This window comes from Molossus molossus, unplaced genomic scaffold (genome assembly GCF_014108415.1).
Source record: "Molossus molossus isolate mMolMol1 unplaced genomic scaffold, mMolMol1.p scaffold_m16_p_10, whole genome shotgun sequence".
NCBI lineage: Eukaryota > Metazoa > Chordata > Mammalia > Chiroptera > Molossidae > Molossus > Molossus molossus.
The window spans coordinates 75,986,946-76,010,241 of NW_023425345.1; the positions used below are offsets into that span (position 1 = coordinate 75,986,946).

A 23,296-nucleotide genomic window follows, 5' to 3' on the forward strand; every position below is an offset into this window, starting at 1 on the left:
GTGGTAGGTCTATTGGGCACATTGGTCAAGTCCCTTGGGATTACAACTATTAATATGCCAAAACTGTGTGAGGAACATAGGTTTTAATTTTCTTTCTAAGAGTTTTATATATTTTGTGAAATATATTTTTATTCAGTATTGGTGAGATAAATTTGTACCATGGCCCTTAAGACACATGATTTTGAATTTCATTTTCAATTAATTTTTAAAATTTTATTATTTTAAATATACTTTTAAGAATAATTTTTTAAAATTACTAAATACAACAAATTAAGCTTATAATTGGCATGTATTTTATAGGTGTCTTCTACCTTAAATAGTATAATTCTTGGTTTATTTTGAGAACATTGTAAACAGAACCAAGATGTACATATTGTTCAATGGGAACAATACCTTATATTATCTAACACAATTAATATTATAAACAAGTAAGCAATTTTTCTTTCTTTTTAAATCCTTGGAATTTTTTATAGTATAATATTTTTAAATTAAATTTATGGGTGTGACATTGGTTAATAAAATTATATAGGTTTCAAGTATATATTTCTATGATACATGATTAATTGCATTGTATGCCCTGGAATTTTTTACCTTTGGAATTTCTAAGGCTATTTAAAATTTGTAATAGAGACATATTATTCTTTGAAATGTTTTGTAATGAGCTAACAAAACTGTGAAAATTGCTCCCTGTATTGTATTTGTTACAGAAGCAACTCTTACAAACAGATAGAAACTTAAAACAATTATGAATTAGTACTGTGGAAATAATTTTAAAAAATCTAATGAAATATTTGGGAGACAAAAGGCCCCAGGAATTTTAGGTTAACCTGTGCATAAGCAGGAAATGCAACAAATAGCTCAATGGAAAACTCATCACTTTCTTACTTCCTTCTAAAAGATAAAAGAGCCCTGCCAGTGTGGCTCAGTTGATTGAGTGTCATCTCATGGCCTGAGAGGTCACAGTTCCATTCCTGGTCAGGGAACATGCCCAAGTTGCAGGCTTGATCCCCTGTAGGGGGCGTGCAGGATGCAGCCAATCAATGTTTCTCTCTCTCTCAAAAAAAATAAAATAAAATAAATACAATAAAATAAAATAAAAAAACATATTAAAAGATAAAGGGAAGCTTCCTACATTTGTGGAAATTAAAGAAAAATTCTTTAATCTTTAGTTTCCAAGCAAACTAAATAACAATGGTATTATGGTTTAAATCTTTTTTTTAAATCATCAATTGGATACATATACCTTTAAAATAAGTAAAACAAATCTCTAACCATTTCCAAAGAAAAGTTATGGCATAAAATATAATTGATTTATCTTAATTCATATCAGTACCAAATAAATAAAAATGCACCACACCAAAAAGAATATTTGTAATATTGGGCAAGAAAAATTAAGTGAAAAATAGTATATAACTAAATAATGTATCAGGCTAAATAAATAAATAAATAAAATATCAGGCTTTTGTTTTGCTTTTAAATTTTTTAAATGACAGTGGTTTTTAATTAAGTTTATTGGAGTGACATTGTTTAATAAAATTATATAGGTTACAAATGTACAATTCTATGATACATTGTATTTTGCATTATGTGCCCACCACTCAAAGTCAAATCTTCTTCTGTCACATTATATTTGACCCCCCTTTACCCTTCACTATCTCCAACCCCCCTTCCTCTAGTATCCACCACACTGTTGTCTATGTCACTATTTATGGTGGCCAAGACATGGAAACAACTGAACTGCCCTTCAGTAGATGATTGGATAAAGAAGACATGGTACATATATACAATGAAATACTACTCAGCCATAAGAAAAGATGAAATACTGCCATTTGAAACAACATGGATGGATCTTGAGAATATTATGCTAAAAGAAATAAGTCAGACAGAAGAAGTCAAGAACCATATAATTTCACTCATATGTAGGATATAAAACTGTAACAAAAGAACAAACAAGACAAATAAATGAACGTTTATAAGATCTTTCAAGATCATGAAACTTCTCAAAGACAAGGTAAAATTTCAATGATGTATTTCTGCATTATCTGTTCCTAATTGAATATCACTTCATCCCCTGACCCCCCCGCCAAAAAAAAAAAAATCAAGTTAGATACAGTTCGCTGTGTAGGTACCAAATTGCTTCTCTAGAGTAGTCCAACTCTTTTTTTTTTTTTTTTTTTATAATGAATTTTTATTTATTTTTTTGTTACAGATATTTTACCTTTTTACCCCATTGGCACGCCCCACCCCACGCCCCCTCCACCCTGTCCCCGGCTTAGTTGTCCATGTCCATTGGTTATGCATACATGCATATAAGTTCTGTGGTTTATCTCTTCCCACCCTCCCCGCCCCCCATCCCCTCTTCTGAGGGATGTCAGTCTGTGCCCTACTTCCATGTGTCTGGGTCTACTGTATTCCTCAGACTGTTATGTTCATTATATTCCGTATATAAGTGAGATCATGTGGTATTTGTCTTTTTCTGCTTGGCTTCTTTCACTTAGGATAATACTTTCCAGGTCCCTCCATGTCGTCTCAAAGGATAAGAGATCTTTCTTTCTTACCGCTGCATAGTACTCCATTGTGTATATGTACCACAGCTTTGTTATCCATTCGTCTACTGGTGGACACTTGGGCTGTTGCCAGATCTTAGCTATTGTAAATAGTGCTGCTATGAACATGGGGGTACATATATTCTTCCTGATTGGTGTTTCAGGCTTCTTAGGGTATATTCCCAGCAGTGGGATCACTGGGTCAAATGGAAGTTCAATTTTTAATTTTTTGAGGTAGCACCATATTGTTTTCCATAGCGGCTGCACCAGTCTGCATTCCCACCAGCAGTGTATTAGAGTCCCCTTTTCTCCACACCCTCGCCAACACTTGTTGTTTGATGATTTGTTGATGGTGGCCATTCTGACAGGTGTGAGGTGATACCTCATTGTTGTTTTAATTTGCATCTCTCTGATGATTAGTGATGTTGAGCATTTCTTCATATGTCTCTTGGCCATTTGTATGTCCTGTTTGGAGAGGTGTCTATTCAGCTCCTCTGCCCATTTTTTAATTGGGTTCTTTGTCTTCCTTTTGTGGAGTTGTAGGAGCACTCTATATATATTGGAAATTAACCCCTTATCTGATACATCATTGCAATGATGTTCTCCCATACAGTGGGTTGCCTTTCCATTTTGATGATTGTTTCTTTTGCTGTGCAGAAGCTTTTTAGTTTGATGTAGTCCCATGTGTTCATTTTCTCCTTTATTTCTGTTGCCTTAGGTGATGTATCTGTGAAAATTCTGCTCTGTATGATGTCCAAAATTTTGTTGCCTACATTTTCTTCTAGAATTTTTATGGATTCACGGGTCACATTTAAGTCTTTTATCCATTTTGAGTTTATTTTTGTGTATGGTGTAAGTGGATGGTCTAGTTTCATTTTTTTGCATGTAGCTGTCCAATTTTCCCAACACCATTTATTAAAGAGGCTGTCTTTACTCCACTGTATGCTCTTGCCACCTTTGTCAAATATTAATTGAGCGTATTGCCTTGGGTCCATTTCTGGGTTTTCAGTTCTGTTCCACTGGTCTATATGCCTGTTCTTGTGCCAGTATCAGGCTGTTTTGGTTACAGTCGCTTTGTAGTATAACCTGATATCTGGTATTGTGATCCCACCTACTTTGTTCTTCTTTTTCAAGATTGCTGTGGCTATTCGGGGTCTTTTTTGGTTCCGTATGAACTTTTGAAATATTTGTTCTAGTTCTATGAAATATGTCGTTGGTATTTTGATGGGGATTGCATTGAATCTATAGATGGCTTTGGGTAGTATGGACATTTTAATTATGTTAATTCTTCCAATCCATGAACAGGGTATGTGCTTCCACTTTTTTATATCTTCCTCTATTTCTTTTTTCAATGACCTGTAGTTTTCTGCAAATAGGTCCTTTACTTCTTTGGTTAAGTTTATTCCTAGGTATCGTAATTTTTTTTGGAGCGATGGTAAATGGGATTGTTTTTTCAGTTTCTCTTTCTGTGAGTTCATCATTGATGTACAAGAATGCCGTCGATTTCTTGACGTTAATTTTGTATCCTGCTACTTTGCCAAATTCATTTATTAAGTCTAATAGATTTTTGATGGAGTCTTTAGGGTTTTCTATGTACAATATCATGTCATCTGCAAATAATGACAGTTTCACTTCCTCCTTTCCAATTTGTATCCCTTTTATTTTTTCTTCATGTCTGATTGCTGTGGCTAGGACTTCCAGTACAATGTTAAATAAGAGTGGCGAAAGTGGACATCCCTGTCTTGTTCCTGTTCTTAATGGAAATGTTTTTAGTTTCTGTCCATTGAGTATGATGTTGGCTGTAGGTCTTTCATATATGGCCTTTTTTACGTCAAGATATGATCCCTCTATTCCTACATTGCTGAGCATTTTTATCAGAAATGGATGCTGGATTTTGTCGAATGCTTTTTCAGCATCTATTGATATGATCATGTGGTTTTTATTGTTCATTTTGTTTATGTGGTGTTTCACGTTTATTGATTTGCAAATATTGTACCAGCCTTGCATCCCTGGGATGAATCCCACTTGGTCATGGTGAATAATTTTTTTGATGTATTTCTGGATCCGATTTGCTAATATTTTGTTCAGGATTTTGGCATCTATGTTCATCAGGGATATTGGCCTGTAGTTTTCTTTCTTTGTAGTGTCTTTTTCTGGTTTTGGAATTAGAATTATGCTGGCCTCATAGAACGTGTTTGGAAGTCTTCCTTCTTCTTGAATTTTTTGAAATAGTTTGAGGAGAATGGGTGTTAGTTCTTTTTTGAATGTTCGGTAAAACTCTCCCGTGAAACCATCTGGGCCTGGGCTTTTGTTTTCTGGGAGAGTCTTGATTACCTCTTCAATTTCCTTAGTTGTTATTGGTCTGTTCAAGTTTTCTATCTCTTCCGGGAATAGTTTTGGGAGACTGTGTGTTTCTAGAAATTTGTCCATTTCGCTGAGATTGTCGAATTTGTTGCCATATAGTTGTTCATAGTAGTTGTTAACGATCTTTTGTATTTCCATGGTGTTGGTTGTTACTTCTCCTCTTTCATTTCTGATTTTGTGTATTTAGGTTCTCTCTCTCTTTGTTTCTTGGTGAGTCTAGCTAAGGGTGCATCAATCTTGTTTATCTTTTCGAAAAACCAGCTCTTTGTTTCATTGATCCTTTGAATTGTTTTTTTAGTCTCTATGTCATTTATTTCTGCTCTGATCTTTACTATTTCCTTCCTTCTACTTGCTCTGGGGTTTTCTTTTTGTTTGCTTTCTAATTCTTTAAGTTGTGAGGTTAGACAGTCAATTAGAAATTTTTCTTGTTTTTTGAGGTAGGCCTGTAGTGCTATGAACTTCCCTCTCAGAACTGCTTTCGCTGCATCCCATAGATTTTGTGTTGTTGTGTGTTCATTTTCATTGGTTTCCAGGAATTTTTAAATTTCTTCCTTGATCTCTTCGGTGACCCATTCATTGTTTAATAACATGCTATTTAGCCTCCATGTGTTGAAATGTCTTTGCATGTTCTTGTTGCAATTGATTTCTAGTTTCATGCCATTGTGATCTGACAAGATGCTTGATATGATTTCAATCTTCTTGAACTTGTAGAGATTTAGTTTCTGTCCTATCATGTGGTCTATCTTTGAGAATGTCCCATGTGCACTTGAGAAGAATGTGTATTCTGTAGTTTTGGGGTGTAATTCTCTGTAGATATCTATTAAATCCATTTGGTCTAGTGCTTCATTTAGAGTCTCTGTTTCCTTGCTAATTTTTTGCCTAGAGGATCTATCCAGTGCTGTCAACGGGGTGTTGAAGTCCCCTGCTATGATTGTATTGTTGTCGATTTCTCCTTGGAAGTCCTCCAGAAGATTTTTAATATATTTTGGTGCTCCTATATTGGGTGCATATATGTTTATCAAGGTTATATCTCTTCTGTTGGATAGATCCTTTCAATATTATGTAGTGGCCGTCTTTGTCTCTAGTTATGGTCTTCATTTTGAAATCTATTTTATCAGATATGAGAATTGCTACCCCAGCTTTTTTTTGCTTTCCATTTGCTTGGAAAATTTTTTTCCATCCCTTCACTTTCAACCTATGTGAGTCTTTTGTTGAGAGGTGGGTCTCTTGTAAACAACATATAGATGAGTCATGCTTTCTTATCCAATCAGCTACTCTGTGTCTCTTTATGGGAGCATTCAATCCATTTACGTTTAAGGTGATTATTGATATGTACTTATTTATTGCCATTTTTGTGTAGTGTGGTTCTATTTTTCTTCCCATTTCTACTGCTAATTACAGCAGTCCTTTTAACATTTCTTGCAGTGCTGGTTTGGTGCTAATGTATTCCCTTAGCCTTTTTTGTCTGGGAAGCTCTTTATTTGATCTTCTATTTTGAATGATAGCCTTGCTGGGTAGAGTAGTCTTGGATTCAGATTCTTGTTTTTCATGACTTTGATTACTTCATGCCATTCTCTTCTGGCCTGTAGTGTTTCTTGTGAGAAGTCAGCTGAGAGCCTTATGGGGTTCCCTGTGTAGGTAACCTGTTGCTTATCTCTTGCTGCTTTTAGGATTCTCTCTTTGTCTTTAATTTGTGGCATTTTAATTACTATGTGTCTTGGTGTGGGCCTGTTTGGGTTCTTCTTACTTGGGACTCTCTGTGCTTCTTGAACTTGAATGCCTTCTTCCTTCACCAAATTAGGGAAGTTTTCTCTCACTATTTTTTTGAATATATTCTCTATCCCTTGCTCATTTTCTTCTTCTTCGGGGACTCCTATGATGCGAATATTATTACGTTTCCAGGTGTCCCATAGTTCTCTTAAGCTGTCTTCCTGTTTATTAATAGTTTTTTCCTTTTGTTTTTCTGATGGGTTGATTTTTTCTACCCTGTCTTCTAATTCACTGATCCGGTCCTCAGCTTCCCCTACTCTGCTTTTTAAACCTTCCAATGTGTTTTTCATTTCAGATATGTCATTTTTTATCTCTTCTTGTTGGTTTTTAATTTCCAATTGGCTTATTTTCAGTGTCTCTATGTCCTTACTCATGCTGTTCAGCTTCCTCAAGATCATGGCTCTGAATTCTAGCTCTGTTAACATGCCTAATTGCTCCACATTGATCTCATCTTCGGTGGAGGTGTCTTGCTCTTTCATTTGGCTTCTGTTTCTGTGTTTCACCATTTTGGCTATCACTGTGGGCTTTGGAGCCTGTCAAGTTCTCCCTGTGGGTGTTGGTGTTCTGCTGTTTGTGGCTCCCTCTCCTGGGTTTAGATGAGCGAGGGAGGACCCGCGTTGAACACCACTGTCAAGTCTTACTTTCCTGGTTAAAGTTGCCAGCCCAGGAAAGGTACTGTTATCCTCTAGCTTTTTGCCTGGAGGCTCGCAGTCTAGGTTACTTGATGAGTTTTGGGTTGTCAGTTGATTGAAAAACTCCCTCTGGTGCTCAGCCAAGGGGCTTTCAGGAGGGTGGGGCAGATGCTGGTTGTTAGTGAGCCTCAATTAGCACTTCAATGGCCCACAGGGTGGGGTTGGATCTCCGAGGGAGGGGCTGCTGCCTCTCCTCAGAGCCCTGGGAAGGAGCAATGTGGCCACTGTCCTGAGTGGCTGCACTCCGCCAAAGCTCTGAGCGCCCTCCAGATCCCGAGTGTCCCCACACAGTTCCAGTCCTGTCCGCCCTCCCTCCGCAGGAGCCCGAGGTGAGTGGCTGTGGCTGTTTTAGCCTCTGTCCCGACTCTGCGCTGTGGAGCCGCCTGGGAGTGTGACCCGAGGGCGCTGCTCCCAGCTAAGGCCGCTGCCGAACTGCCGACGTGGGCCCCCAGCCCCGTCTCGCGCCTTCGCAAGCCTACCGGGATGGAGTCAGTGTCCCTCGTTGTATGGTCCTTGCAAGCTGCTTTTCTGTTGCTTTTTCCCGTCGATTTGTCTGTGTTATAGTTGTAATTCCAGTTTGGTCCGCCATTTTTCGGTCTCCTAAACAATGTATTTTTCTAGAGTAGTCCAACTCTTTTTTTTTTTTTTTTTTTTAAATCCTCACCCGAGGACATTTTTCCATTTTTTGCTCAGGTAGAGTGGGAGGGAGAGAGAGGAACAGAGAGAGAGAGAAACATCGATGTGAAAGGGACACATCGAGTGGCTGCCACCCGCTCAACCGACCAGGGCCGGGGACAAACTGCAACCGAGGTACATGCCCTTAGCGGGAACCGAACCCGGGTCTCTCAGGATCACAGGCCGACGCTCTAACCGCTGAGCCAAACCGGCCAGAGCTAGAGTAGTCCAACTCTTTATCAAGCAATTCCTAAAGTCAGATTGCACAATGCATTCATTGACTATCCATTACTGCCATCTTGTGGGTGGTTCATTTTAATTATTTTAGCTAAAAAGTTTTCATGTTACTGTAATTTTATATTTGCCCAGAAACAAATCAGTGATTCCAATAGATATTTGGTTCACCTACTAAGTGGCAGTCACTGTGCTGTTTCAGGTTTGAAGGATAAAATAGGCACAGATCCTCATTCAAAAAGATGATATTTGTAAGTCTCCCTTGATAAAATTCATTGTGAGGGAGTGAAAAAATTAGGATATGTCAGCAAAAGAGACTGTTAGTAGTTCAGAAAAAAAGACAAAATATGACCTTGATCCAGGGTTTGATCCATAGATTTCAGTTTCAGAATGTGAATTAATCCAGAGGATATCTAGTTCTTTGAGAATGATGAACACAAATTAAACTTTTCCAATGTTGGTGTATAAACGCCCCAGGTATGTAAAATACTATTTGTGTACTTTAAACTGAGGGATGTACTATTTTACCAACCTGACTGTCCTTGTCTAATAATCTGGAAGTCACATCATTGGGGAGAAATTAAATAATATTTAGAACATTTCTTAAAAAAATAATATCAGAAAAAAGCACATAAACTTTTGAGAATTTTTTTTTTATACAGGCTTTGGAAATTCATGTGGAACAGCCATTTTATGAGTATAATGTGCATATATTTTAAAATATCAGATTTATTTATCTCTGATTTCTCAGACAGAATTAAATAATAAATAATTACTATGCAATTTCTCTTTAATACACTTATTATAAATAATAAATTAAATCATAATCATAAGCAGTCAGGAGAAATAGACAACTAAATGGATACAGGAAAAATTGCCAATACAAATACCTTGGATGAGCATACAGTGGAGTAAAGACAGCCTCTTTAATAAATGGTGTTGGAAAAACTGGACAGCTACATGCAAAAAAAATGAAACTAGACCATCAACTTACACCCTACATAAGAATAAACTCAAAATGGATAAAAGACTTAAATGTGACTCATGAATCTATAAAAATCCTAGAAGAAACTGTAGGCAACAACATTGCAGACATCATAGGCAGCAGAATTTTCACTGACACATCACCTATGGCAATAGAAACAAAGGAGAAAATGAATACATGGGACTACATCATACTCAAAAGCTTCTGCACCGCAAAAGATACAGTCATCAAAATGGAAAGGCAACCCACTGTATGGGAGAGCATCATTGCCAATGATATATCAGATAAGGGGTTAATTTCCAATATATATAGAGTGCTCATACAACTCCACAAAAGGAAGACAAAGAACCCAATTAAAAAATGGAAAGAGAAGCTGAATAGACACCTCTCCAAACAGGACATACAAATGGCTAAGAGGCATATAAAGAAATGCTCAACATCAGTAATCATCAGAGAGATGAAAATTAAAACAACAATGAGGTATCACCTCACACCTGTCAGAATGGCCACCATCAACAAATCATCAAACAACAAGTGTTGGCGAGGGTGTGGAGAAAAGGGGACTCTAGTACACTGCTGGTGGGAATGCAGACTGGTGCAGCCACTAGGGAAAACAATATGGTATTACCTCAAAAAATTAAAAATTGAACTTCCATTTGACCCAGTAATCCCACTTCTAGGAATATACCCTGAGAAGCCTGAAACACCAATCAGAAAGAATATATGTACCCCCATGTTCGTAGCAGCACTATTTACAATAGCTAAGGTCTGGAAACAGCCCAAATGTCCATCAGTAGATGAATGGATGAAAAAGCTGTGGTACATATACACAATGGAGTACTATGCAACTGTGAGAAAGAAAGATCTCTTATCCATTGAGACGACATGGAGGGACCTGGAAAGTGTCATCCTGAGTGAAACAAGTCAAACAGAGAAAGACAAGTATCATATGATCTCACTTTTTTATGGAATATAATGAACATAACAGTCTGAGGAATGGGGTAACCCCAGAGTCGTGGAAGTGGGGTACAGACTGACTATCTCCAGAAGAGGGGGTGGGGGAGAAGACAAATTCAGAATTTATATGCAAGTTTGCATGAACAATGAAAATGGACAACAAAGCTGGGGAACGGGCGGGGAGGAAGGGGTGGGGGGAATCAGTGGGGAAAAAGGAGAAACATCTGTAACAAAAATAAATTAATTAAAAAAATATCTTGGATGTGCATTGATATTCTATTATTCATTCCCTAACTATATTATCTTAAATAAGGTGATTATTATTTCATTCTTTTTAAGCAAAATTGTAAATATCCTTGTCTCATGGAAAAATTTGAAGGGTTAAAATAAATAATTATGTTAAAACTTCTACCAAAGTGATCTAGCATATTGCAGACAATAAACAATTAGGTTTGTTTTCCCCTAGTTGTCTGAGGTCTTTATATATTTTGAATATCAACTCCTTATTAGATGTATCACTGGCGAATATCTTCTCCCATTCAGTAACTTGTTGATGGTTTCCTTTAGAAGCACAGATCTTAATATGATAAACATGTTTGTAATTGTTCCACCCTGAGATGCTCGTAGTTTTTAAATTAATACTTTAATTCAAAAAATAAAATAAAGGTTACACTAGTATATTTCAAAAATGGGAGAGGAGAGCTTTGTTTTAGATGACTTCCTCATATCAACTATTAAACTGGCTCATAGTTCTCCATCTTAAAAACATAGTGAGCCTGGCCGGTGTGGCTCAGTGGTTGAGCGTTGACCTATGCACCAAGAGGTCGCTGGTTTGATTCCCAGTCAGGGCACATGCCCAGGGTGTGGGCCCGATCCCCAGTGGGGGACATGCAGGAGGTAGCCAATCGATGTTCTCTCTCATCAATGTTTCTATCTCCCTATTCCTTCTTCTCTTTCTAAAATCAATAAAGAAAAAAAACATAGTGAATAACAATAATAAATAATCTTGTTCTGCCCTTTCTTTTCCTCTAGTTATCACCACCCTTTTTTTCTCCTCCTGTTTGTGGCCAAAATTTTCCTATGTGTTGCTTCCGTTGATTTTTTTTTTGGTTCTTAACTTCTATTTACTCATGAATATAGCTTCAATCTGGTGTATGCTCTTACCTCTCCTTCAAAATTGTTCTTTTTTGAGGTCATCAATGGCCATTGTGGAGCTAAAAATCACCAGATATCTCAAAACTATTTCTTCTCAACTCTCAGAAATTTTTCACACACGTAATCACTCCCTTCTTAGTCTTCTCTTGCTTTGGAAGTTACCATGTTGCCATAATCCACTCTTCCATCCCAAGCCTTTTTTTTTTTCTTTTTAGGACCACTCACAAACTCATGTTATATAGGATTAAAGAAGGTAAAGAGAAATCATTATGGAATATGAAATTCATATTTTGTTATTAATGCTGGTAGTGCTCATTCTCATTTTGTCATTATCTCACAAAATGTGGACTTCTACCACATTAATGAGGTCAAAAGCAAATATAAAACAGTATGACAGGACCTTTGACTTTTCTTTCTTAATACTGTAAATATCCTACATCCAAACATAAACTCATACTATTTTTTAACATTGTGCTCTGGTTTTAGAACTAGGTTGAGAAATACTCAACACATAGTCCAGGTGGAGATTAAAGAAATGTAGTATCAGTTTTTGTTTTGTTAATATTTTACAATAAAAACATATCAATGACATGTTTTGGCTATTGTGAACAATGCTGCAATGAACATGGGGTGCAAATATTTATTCGAGATACTGATTTTATTTCCTTCAGATATATACCCAGAAATAGAATTGCTAGGTCCTATGGGAGTTCTAGTTCAATTTTTTTGAGGAATCTCCAGACTGTTTTCCATGATGGCCATACCAATTTATATTCTTACTAACAGTGTACAAGAGTTCCCTTTCTTATACTCTTGCCAATACTCTTTGTCTCCTGTCTTTTTGCTAATAGCTTTCCTAACAATTGTGAGGTGATGTTAAAGCAAAGTGGTTTTGATTTGCATGTCTCTGATGATTAGTGATATTGAGCATCTTTTCATGTACCTGTTGTCCATTTGTATGTCTTCTTTGGAAAAATATCTATTCAGATCCTCTGTCCATTATTTGATCAGATTATTTGTATTTTGCTATTGATGTGCATGAGTTCCTTATACATTTTGTATATTGTCCCTTTATTAGATACATGGTTTGCAGATATTGTCTCCCAATCTATGTTGCCTTTTCATTTTGTTGATCATATCCTTTGTTTTGTAGAAATGTTCTTTTTGATGTAGTCCCACTTACTTTTGTTGTTTGTGCTTTTAGTGTCAGATCCAAAAAGTATTGCTAAGACAAATGTCAAAAAGGAATATTATTCAGTCATAAAAAGGAAATCCTGCCATTGTGACAACATGGGTGAATCTGAAAGGCATTATACTAAGTGAAATATGCCAGGCACATAAAGATATATACTATATAATCTCATTTATAAGTGTAATCTAAAAAAATAAATTTATAAAAACAGAGTAGAATGGGCTGAGATGGGGAAAATAGTGAGATGCTGATCAAAGGATTCAAGCCTTCAGTTATAAGATGAACACATTCTGATATTCTAATGTACAGCGTAGTGACTATAAATAATAATACTGTATTGCATATTTGAAATTTGCTAAAAAGAGTAGATCCTAAGCCTTTGTATCACACACACACACACACACACACACACACACACACACACACCTAATTATGTAAGGTGATGGGATGTGGTCATTAAACTGATTGTGGTAATCCTTTTACAATGTATACATATATAAAATAATTACATTGTACATTTTGAATATATCCAATTTTGTCATTAAACTTCAGTAAAGCAGGAAAATAGAAACTGCGTTCTGCTTGCAATAGGGAGCCTTGAGAAAGAAAATGTTTTATTTTTATTTCTTAAACACAATAAAAAAACTTTCATATTTTTTATCAATTATTTTAATTAATTCCATTGGAAATTTACAATTTCTATCATAAGGCCTATTTATTTACGTTGCTAACAATTTAATCATAGATAATAAATAAAGTGGATGCTATCTGTGGTGTTTACAGGGCCTATTTTGTGTGCCTGTATTGTGCCTGTTGACATCACAAAGTCCTGAGTAGTCACTGTCCATCTGAGGAGCTTATAGGAGATTATTATGCCAAAAATCCATAAAGTTCAATAATTAACATAATAGCTTAATGAAAGTCCCTTAGAAACTTTCAATTTTGCACATTGAAGCTTAAGTGATGTAATTTACAACAAAGATTATCTCTGGAAAATGTATTTCAAAATGAAAACCCAGTTGTACATTGAACATTCACTGCTGTTTCTGAACAAATTCCTCTTGAGACGAATATAATTAAGCCACGCAGTGGATGCAATCCCTCTGGTCTCTCCTCAGAATAGAAATACTACTGATTACATCACCATGTTATAATTTGGAATCACAGTAAGTCTAGAAGCCTGGCAAGGGGAAGATAGGTTTTACCTGTGGTTCTAGGTATGTTCTTTTATTCATAAATTCCTATGAAATTACATTGAGGTTGTGGAAAGGAAATTCTATTAGTTAGGGGTTCCCTGTTTTTTAGCTACCTATTCATTGGCTTATACTTTTCAAATCAAAATGTGTAAAAATATGTAAGAAAGTTAATATATAAATGACTGGAAATATACTCCCTTCCAAATGCATAAGGAAGGCTGTGAAATTTCCAAGAATATAACACCTTTATATTTTATTCTATACATTTAGGTTTTATGCGACTCTTTACAGTTAGTTAAAAAGCCTTCATATGTTACTTATATAACAGCCTGTGTATATAAGAATATCAAAAATATGAAACAAAAAAATTGTAAGATTCAGAGTTCAAAATCAGGAAGAAATACTGCACCCATTTAAATTGGACAGTTATTTAGAATGCTTTAGCAAAATGAATCCAGTATGCAGACCGTAGCAGACCATTCATCATAGTAAAGCTCCTTTTTCTGGGGGGTGATTGAGACCCATGCTAGTGACTGGATTCCTTTAGGTATTATCTGCCCTCTCTTATCTCCACAGATGTCTGGCTCTGAGTCTGTGATGAGTGGAAACCAATCCCTCTGCACCAGATTCACATTTGTAGCTTTTTCCTCTCTGGCAGAGTTACAACCTGTGCTCTTCGTTGTGTTCTTGATCATTTACTTGTTTACCTTGGGAGGAAACCTCATTATCATCTGCCTGATCTGGGTCACCCATTCCTTGCATACTCCCATGTATTTCTTCCTGGTTAACCTCTCCTTCCTGGAGATGTGCTATATCACCAGTGTGGTGCCTCAGATGCTGGTACACCTGCTTGTGGACACCAAGACCATAAGTGTGGGAGCCTGTGCAGCTCAGATGTACATATTTACCATCTTGGGACTGACAGAGTGTTGCCTGTTAGCAGCTATGGCGTATGACCGCTTTGTAGCTATCTGTTACCCACTGCATTACACTCTCCTGATGGGCCCTCATGTGTGTTTGAAGTTGGCTGCAGCATCTTGGACGACTGGGGTGGTGGTGGAATCCGTGCAGACCACCTGGATCTTCACTCTGCCCTTCTGTGGAACAGGAAAGATTCAGCACTTTTTTTGTGACATCATGCCCGTAGTGAAAATGGCTTGTGTTGATACCTCCCATAATGAGATTGTGATATTTGCTGTCTCCGTGATCTTCATTATGAGTCCCTGTTTCCTCATTTTGTGTTCCTACGTGCAAATTTTTATAACCATCTTAACAATCCCTTCAGCAGCTGGAAGACACAAAGCTTTCTCCACTTGTTCTTCTCATATCCTGGTTGTTTCTCTCTTCTATGGCACTGCCTTGTTCAATTATCTCCAACCTAAGACTGCACACACTCCAGAAACAGACAAAGCAACTGCACTCATGTACACAGTGGTCACGCCGGCTCTGAATCCTGTTATCTATACTTTGAGGAACAAGGAAGTGAAGGAAGCCTTTCAAAGGGTAACACAAAGGAACTTGCTTAGACAAATGGCCTAAACCAGCCATAGTCATGGCTGAAATTACACTGATGAATTTACACTGATGAATTTCATAGATGAAATTTACACTGTGTACGGAAAGGTTAGCCAAGGTTTTATGATCCTTCTATCAATAGGTATTGTCATTAAAGGGTTTATAGCATAGCAACCAAGAAACAGTTGGATCTGTTCTACATTTTTCAGTTTGTTTAAGCAAAAGGGAATATTCAATCAACATGATTACTGAGCATCTCCTGTGTTCTGGACACCATGCAGTTCTTGCTTCTACAATGATAATAGGACTAAGGTTAGTATGTTTCACACCATTTTTCTAAGGAAAATGAAATGTTCTTTTTGTGGAAAAAAGTTAAAAATGAATCAAAAGTAATTAATACATTTTTTATGTCAAATATAAGCTGTTAGATTTAAGCTCTTAGGTGGAGTACATGCCTTTAATTACTCTGGTTCCTATCTATCTTAAATAATCAAGCATCTGAAATAATCAGTGTTAATAAATACTGATGAGTGATGTACATTGTAACCCTACGACACAACTCTAACTATTTAACTTGTAAATGCAGTGAGGAACCCTAATTGTTTATCTAATATATACATTAGGTGTACATATTTCTAGGCTAATGATAAAACTATGACAGTTATACAAATTTTTATTGAATTTTTTAAATTTTTTAATTGTGATTATTTTTTTCTAATTTTTCTGTGTTTCTCTGTATTGAATACCTAGTATATTGCTTTGTTCAAATTATCATTCTTCTTAAATCATCACCCAGGTCCTAAGTTTCAGAATAGCAATGGTCAGAATCTGGAATGTTTATCAATGGAATTACAACTGAAAAGGACATACCTGGGGATTTTAACATCCCCAGGTATGTGACTAAACATCACTGCAAATGGAAGCTTAACAAATATATTCATTTCTTGTGACTAAACAATATGAATGTATGTTCTTTCCTATTGCGAAAAAGTGAGTGTTTATGACTGTACATGAGATACTGTGATAAACTTAGATGAGGGAAACTTCACAAGAGTAGAATGACTGAAGACTCCACAGGCACTACCTGTGGAATAGCAGAGCCTCATCCCTTCCAAAGCTGCCTCTTAGTTGTCCCTGACACACATAACACATACTTCATATGCAAGCATGTGTGTGCCCACATGCTCACACAAACACACACACACACCAGTCCAACATCACAGAGTTTCTGATCTTTTACATTGCTTGCTTGCATAAAAATATTCACTGCTCCGCAAAACCACTTAGATAAGCTTTGCTGTTGTTATCTAGTTCCAAACTATTAAGAAATCCATGCTTGTGCCAGAAGTAGTATTTCTGGATGTTCTAAACTCCAGTTCTCCAGGATTCCAGAATGATGCTAAATGCCGCCCCCCCAAAAAAATACTGAAAGAAATCTCTTCACCAAACCTACGTTTCATTTTATTGCTTGAGCTTCACAGCAGTTATTTCCCAAATTAAAAGTTTAAAGAATATTTTTACGCATATCACGAGAGGCAAATCAATACTGTTGGTTTAAAAGAATGAGGACAGGTTCCAAAGAGCAACCTCAAAAAATGCCCTATTGTAAAATTTATGGACAGAAAAGGGTGTGCACAGATCTTGAGTTTAAATAATAAATAGTTATGAACACCAATGACGCTTTGCAGCACCTACCCACTTCTCTAAGCCTGGCCCAGCACTCAGCTCCCCCACTAACACTACTTGCCATCACTTCCACAGCCCAAACTGATTTTAAGTGCCAGAGATCTCCGGCAGTCAGACCAAAATGATAAAACCGGAAGATATCAAAGCATTTTTTAAATCGTGTAGTAATGTTAATATTATATACTGTTTCTTCGCCTTAAAAATCTCCCTGTCCAACAACTATCCCGTCATCTAATTAATCTACATTCTTCCTTCAAATCTCACCTCGATAATTGCTTATTTATAAAAGCTTTCTTTTATCTCTATAACTACATCTTTTCTTCTTATTTTGTGACATTGTCTAATTTTCCTAGGGTTCTAAGTTTCCTTCTCATATTCACAGTGCTTGGATTGTGCATTTAATTATTCTATTAATATATGTATTTTCAATAAATTGTAGATTCCTAAAGGTTAGAACATGTCAATTTATTACTCTATCCCAGAACCTAATTCAGAGTCTGATAAGGATAGGTATTCAATTAATGACAAAAATATTAATAAATAAGTAAAAGAATAAATGACAGTTATTTTTAGGGTTTTAGCTCATTTGAGATATTCAAGTATATATTTCTTCTTCAAACTGCTTGCTATTATCACCCCACAGATCTTATACTTTTCAGATCTCTTTTGCTATTGTTAGACAATTAACCATTACAAGCATATAGGCTAGCTCTTCACCTCAAACTACCAATCCTTACAGGAAAGTGGACAATGATAATTAAATCAAATATTTATGTGGCACCTACTATATGCCGGACGTTGTCCTGAGTGCTTTACAAAGTCTATCTTCTTTATATCTCACAACAGAATTGCAATTGAATAACAACAGAATATAATTGTCTCCGTTATGAAAATGAGAAAACTGAGGCACAGAGAAAAAAATAGAAGAAGGTAAAGATAAAACATTTGTATGGAATATTAATTCAGCCACTTGGTATTATTCTTCCTAACCACACCCCAATCCCAAAACCAATTAATTAATTTGCATTTTTAGTTTCAGAAATTTGATAGCAAATTAGAAATATGTGAAATACTCAAATTGTACATTTTCTTGACACGCTGCCAACCAAGGGTTAGAGAGACACCTATTCTAAATACATTTTACTATGTTTTTGTTTCTACATCCTATTAATACTAATGTATAAGAGGCATTTTTAAAATTTTTATCTCAGCAACTATTATTTTGCTTTGCTTCTCATTGGAGAAACACACCTTCCCAAATCTCAAACTATGTGTTAGCATCATAGAACAGGGGTGGGCATGTGACCAAGGCCTCACAGAAGAGATTGGCTCAAAGTTTGATACAAAACTCAGTAAAGCTCAATCATACTCACTCTTGAGTTTTTACTTAAGCAAACAAAGAAAAAGGTGATATCTTTTTCATTAGACTTGAACTTGGGAAGATGTAACTCTGGAGCTTCTGAGAGCTATATCACAAAGAATGAGTGACTTAACTGTAACATCAGTGGGAGGGAAACACTAACTAGAGCTGCATAAATCTTGAGTCATGATGACATATAGGCCCATGAATCCAGTAATACACTGCAATTTTCTATTGCATGAGACAATAATGCCTTCCACTTCTCCTATCATTTTCTTACATCATTCTAAGATGAGGTATTCCTCACCAGTAACTGAAAAATCCTTAGTAATTCAAGAGCCATTTTAACTGAAGTTCTAGAGATTTAGACACAGCTATTTTTTAACTGTATCTTTTTACTCTCCTGGAAAAGATTAGTTATTGCCATATATTCTTCTTCTAGTCTCATACATTCTTATTGTGGTTTAAATGTTCATTGGTTTTCCTTCTATATTTCATTAATTCAAATAGATTTTAACAATCCCATATTTACCCTGGCCCATTTGGCTCTATGGTTAGAGCGTTGGCCCTTAGACCAGAGAGACCTGGGTTCGGTTCCTGCTAAGAGCATGTACCTCGGTTGCAGTTTGTCCCCTGCACCGTTGGGGTTGTGTGGGTGGCAACCAGTGTCTCTCTCACATCGATGTTTCTCTTGCTCTTCCTCTCTCTTCCTCCCACTCTATCTGAAGATAAATACAAAAATGTCCTTGGGTGAGGATAAAAAAAAATTTTCTTTTAAAAAACAATCCCATATTTAATCAAACAAATCTAGCATACATGTATCCTTTAAGAGTAGTTCAAGAATAATGCAAATTTCTTCAAAAAATATTATTCATATATTATAGAATAAACAATCCAGAGTCATCTATTTGTTTGACAGGATTCCCAAGGATTTTAATTTTATGAGGTTTTTGTATTGTTCTTAAATGGAAGGGGCTAGAAAAATTACAGAATGCAAAATAATCTTTGTAACCAGATTACCTGACTCGAGAGAAGTTTCCCAAATAGATGAGTGAATGTATATGGTTAATTTCCAGACTCCTTTCAAGAAAGACATACATGAACTATCATTATGTTTTAATTTTTGAGTTAAAAATATCAAAGAACTTATATACATATAAGCACAACCAATGGACACAGACAATAGTTTGGGGAAAGTAGGAGTGGGGTGGGAGCGGGGAAAAGGGGGGCCAATGGAGAAAAAAGGGGTAACATCTGTAATACTTTCAACAATAAAGATTTTAAAAATAAAATAAAAACTAAAAGAGGTTTAAGAGCCAAAATAAATAAATAATGCTTAAGTAAAGCAAAAAAATTATGTTTTCTCAGTTTCTATATACAATTGTCACTAGGGAAAAGTAGATGCCAAAATTTGTTAATAATTATTTATTGATCTTGCAACATTGATTAATCTAATAACAAGGATATTAACCCAGAATAAAATTTTGTATAGTTATAAGTATTCACCAAATTATGCATATTTTCAATATAAACAATGCAACCAATTCAAGTTACTAATGGTTGATTAAAAGCCTTATAAAAAAATGATAACATATAGTATATTCACATCCTACCAGTTAAAGAAATTTATTCAGAGTTGTTTATTTTGCTGTGTAGAGTTTGAATGACTAGTGTGATGAGCTGTTTAAAATGCTTCCTAGCAGTGCCATCCGGTGGGCAGAATTTGTAGTGTGTGTACTTATATCTTATCAGGACATTTTCACACTTTAAAAAAATATCCGAGTCTATGAATATTTTTTCGTTTTGTTTTGTTTTGTTTTGTTTGTTTGCTTAATCCCTTCACCTTTTTCACCTAGCCCCACAACAGTATGGTGATTACCAGAGAAAAATGGGGGTGGGGGTAAGTAGAAGAAAATATAGGGGAAATAAATTGTGATGGAAGGAGACTTGACTTGGAGTGGTGAACACATAATACAATATACAGATGATGTATAATAGAATTGTACACCTGAAACCTATATAATTTTATTAACCAATGTCACCCCAATAAATTTCATAAAATTAATAAAAAAGTTAAAAGAAAAACTATCTGACACTTTTTGCTCTCAAGATCATGTGACATATGCAATTTCATTAAAGTTATTGTATTTATTAAAGTTATTTAAAGTTTACTCAAGGAAGTAGAATCATTTCCTCCTTTGCTCTTTCACTTTGTTTTATGTGTATACCAAATGAGGAGCATGTCACACATGACTAATTTCTGTCACCTAATTCTATTATTTCCTATAACATTTGAACTCCCTGGTATAGCTTTCTACAATAAACTTATAAGCTGCTTGAGAGAAGAGATGGCTACTTTCTACTCTATACTGATATCATGACCATCAGTAATTTCCACATTCTATTCAAGAGGTCTACAAACTGTTTCTCCATCCTTCAAAGAGGACCTAGAAACCACAAAATAAATATATATTTGTAAAATTTATCTTTATTATTGAAAGTATTACAGGTATCTCTCCTTTCTTTCCTCCATTGACCGCCTCCTCCCCACCACTGCCTTCACCGCACTATTCTCAGTTCTCTGGTTTATCTCTTCTTGCCCCTCCACCCCCCTTCCCTTTAAGGTCTGTAAGTCTATTCCCTACTTCCATGTCTCTGGATCTGTTTTGTCCATCAGTTTATCTTGTTCATTAGATTCCACAAACAAGTGAGATCATGTAACACTTGCCTTTCTCTGACTGGCTTATTAAATAAAATGAATGAGTATTTTTTCAATTATAAGTGTTCCTACATTTGAAAGGCCCAGGTTAAAAAAAAAATAGAGCAAATTCATAAGGGTGGATAAGATTGCTGTGTTTGGCCATGACACTTAGGGTTTGTCATGAGCAAAGATGAATATTATATAAGAATACTGAAGTTATTATCATCACTTATTTAAAGGACTTTTAAAAAAGGTTTATTCTCAAAGATGGAAAGGGTAGAATTAAAAGCAATGGGAGGAAGGAAAGCACTTTCCTGCTCAGTATGAAGAAAACCTCTAGAAGAAGCAAAGCTTTATGAAAATAAAATGAGCTACCTTCAAAAATATGAATTTCTCAACTGATGAAACTATTCAGGTGAATCCTAATTTATTGATTGAGGAAGCATATAGCTAGGATTCACTTTTAATTATTTCTTACATTAAATTATTAGAGGCACTTCTATGACATAAAAAGCAACAACATATTTTTTAATTAATTAATTTATTTTTGTTACAAATGTTTCTCCTTTTTCGCCCACTGATTCCCCCCTCCCCCTCCCTCTCCCTCCCTGCCCTGTCTCCAGCTTTGTTGTTCATGCCCATTGTTCATGCATAATGCATATAAGTTCTGTGGTTTATCTCCCAGCACCACCCACTCTTCTGGGGATTGTCAGTCTGTACCCCACTTCCACATCTCTGGGACTACCCCATTCCTCACACTGTTATGTTCATTATATTCCACAAATAAGTGAGATCATATGATACTTGTCTTTCTCCATTTGGCTTGTTTCGCTTAGGATAATACTTTTCAGGTTCCTCCATGTAGTCTCAAAGGATAAGAGATCTTTCTTTCTTACAGCTGCGTAGTATATGTACCACTGCTTTTTTATCCATTCATCTACTGATGGATACTTGGGCTGTTTCCAGATCTTAGCTATTGTAAATAGTGCTGCTACAAACATGGGGGTACATATATTCTTTCTGATTGGTGTTTCGGGCTTCTTAGGGTATATTCCTAGAAGTGGGATCACTGGGTCAAATGGAAGTTCAATTTTTAATTTTTTGAGGTAACACCATATTGTTTTCCATAGTGGCTGCACCAGTCTGCATTCCCACCAGCAGTGTACTAGAGTCCTCTTTTCTCCACACCCTCGCCAACACTTGTTGTTTGATGATTTGTTGACAGCGGCCATTCTGACAGTTGTGAGGTGATACCTCATAGCAACAACATATTTTGCATGTGAAAGTATTAAACACTAAAAAAGGTATCTAATAATTAAATCTCCATTGTCTTCCTACTTCCTATTCCCATCCTTTATCTTTAGGTAGCATATGATTTTGAATCTTTCAGGAGATTATTTATATCCATGAATGCTATAAGATAAACAACTATAATTAAACACTTCTTTAAGCAATGTCTTGTCCAACCAGTGTGGTTCAGTGTGTGAATGTCAACACATGTGCCAGTAAGTTGCTGGTTTGATTCCTGGTCAGGAAACATGCCAAGATTGTGGGCCCAATCTTCAGTGAGGGGGCATGCTGGAGGCGGCCAATCGATGTTCTTTCTCATCGATGTTTCTCTCTCTCTCTCCCTCTCCCTTCCTCTCTCTTTCAAATCAATAAAGAAAACAAAATATTTAAAGAATAATTTTTGTCTCATAGGCATCTGATAACCTATCATCAAAACTAAAATGATTAACAAAAATAGCTGTCGACTTTTAAAAAAGCTTTAAAATTTAAAACACTTCCTCTCTTAAAATAAGAAATCTCCCACCTCTGAATGATATAAGATTCTGGAAAATGTAAAAGAAACATTTGAATTATAGTTTAATTATTTAGTGTTTGTAATTAGCCTCAATTAGAAAGTGTACAATGTTATATATTTATTTTTTTTATCAAGAACTAACATAGTGCTTTGTTTTCTTTTTTGAAGGTATACGTATAAAGGCCCTATTACATTGTTTTAGGTAGATTACAAACAGACTCATTATTCTCACCATTTCACTCTTTCATATTTACCAATTTAGTCATCATAGTAAGGAAATTTCTCTTCATAATTATCTTCCCAGAGCTATTTTTAACTCTTAGGGAGTGACAGGAGAAAAACTCTTTCAAGATGACTGAGTATAAAAGACGTGTTTGGGAAGACTTGGACAAAAATTTTTTGGTAGCCATTACTCAAAACTTGTATATACTTAATTGTTATTATAGTTTGCTTTTGATGTTATT

The 23,296-nt window shown here is 35.8% G+C and overlaps 1 protein-coding gene across 1 annotated transcript; it reads left to right on the top strand.

Annotated features, from left to right (window-relative positions):
- Positions 1-14,342: 14,342 nt before the first annotated feature.
- Positions 14,343-15,305, top strand: LOC118623767 (olfactory receptor 10C1-like). Its single transcript, XM_036251541.1, has one exon. The coding sequence runs from the start codon at positions 14,343-14,345 to the stop codon at positions 15,303-15,305; it is 963 nt and encodes a 320-aa protein (XP_036107434.1).
- The last annotated feature ends 7,991 nt before the right edge of the window (positions 15,306-23,296 follow it).

What these genes read in the sequence shown, in the direction of transcription:
- LOC118623767 (XM_036251541.1), top strand. Translation starts at nt 14,343, where the DNA reads ATGTCTGGCTCTGAGTCTGTGATGAGTGGAAACCAATCCCTCTGCACC.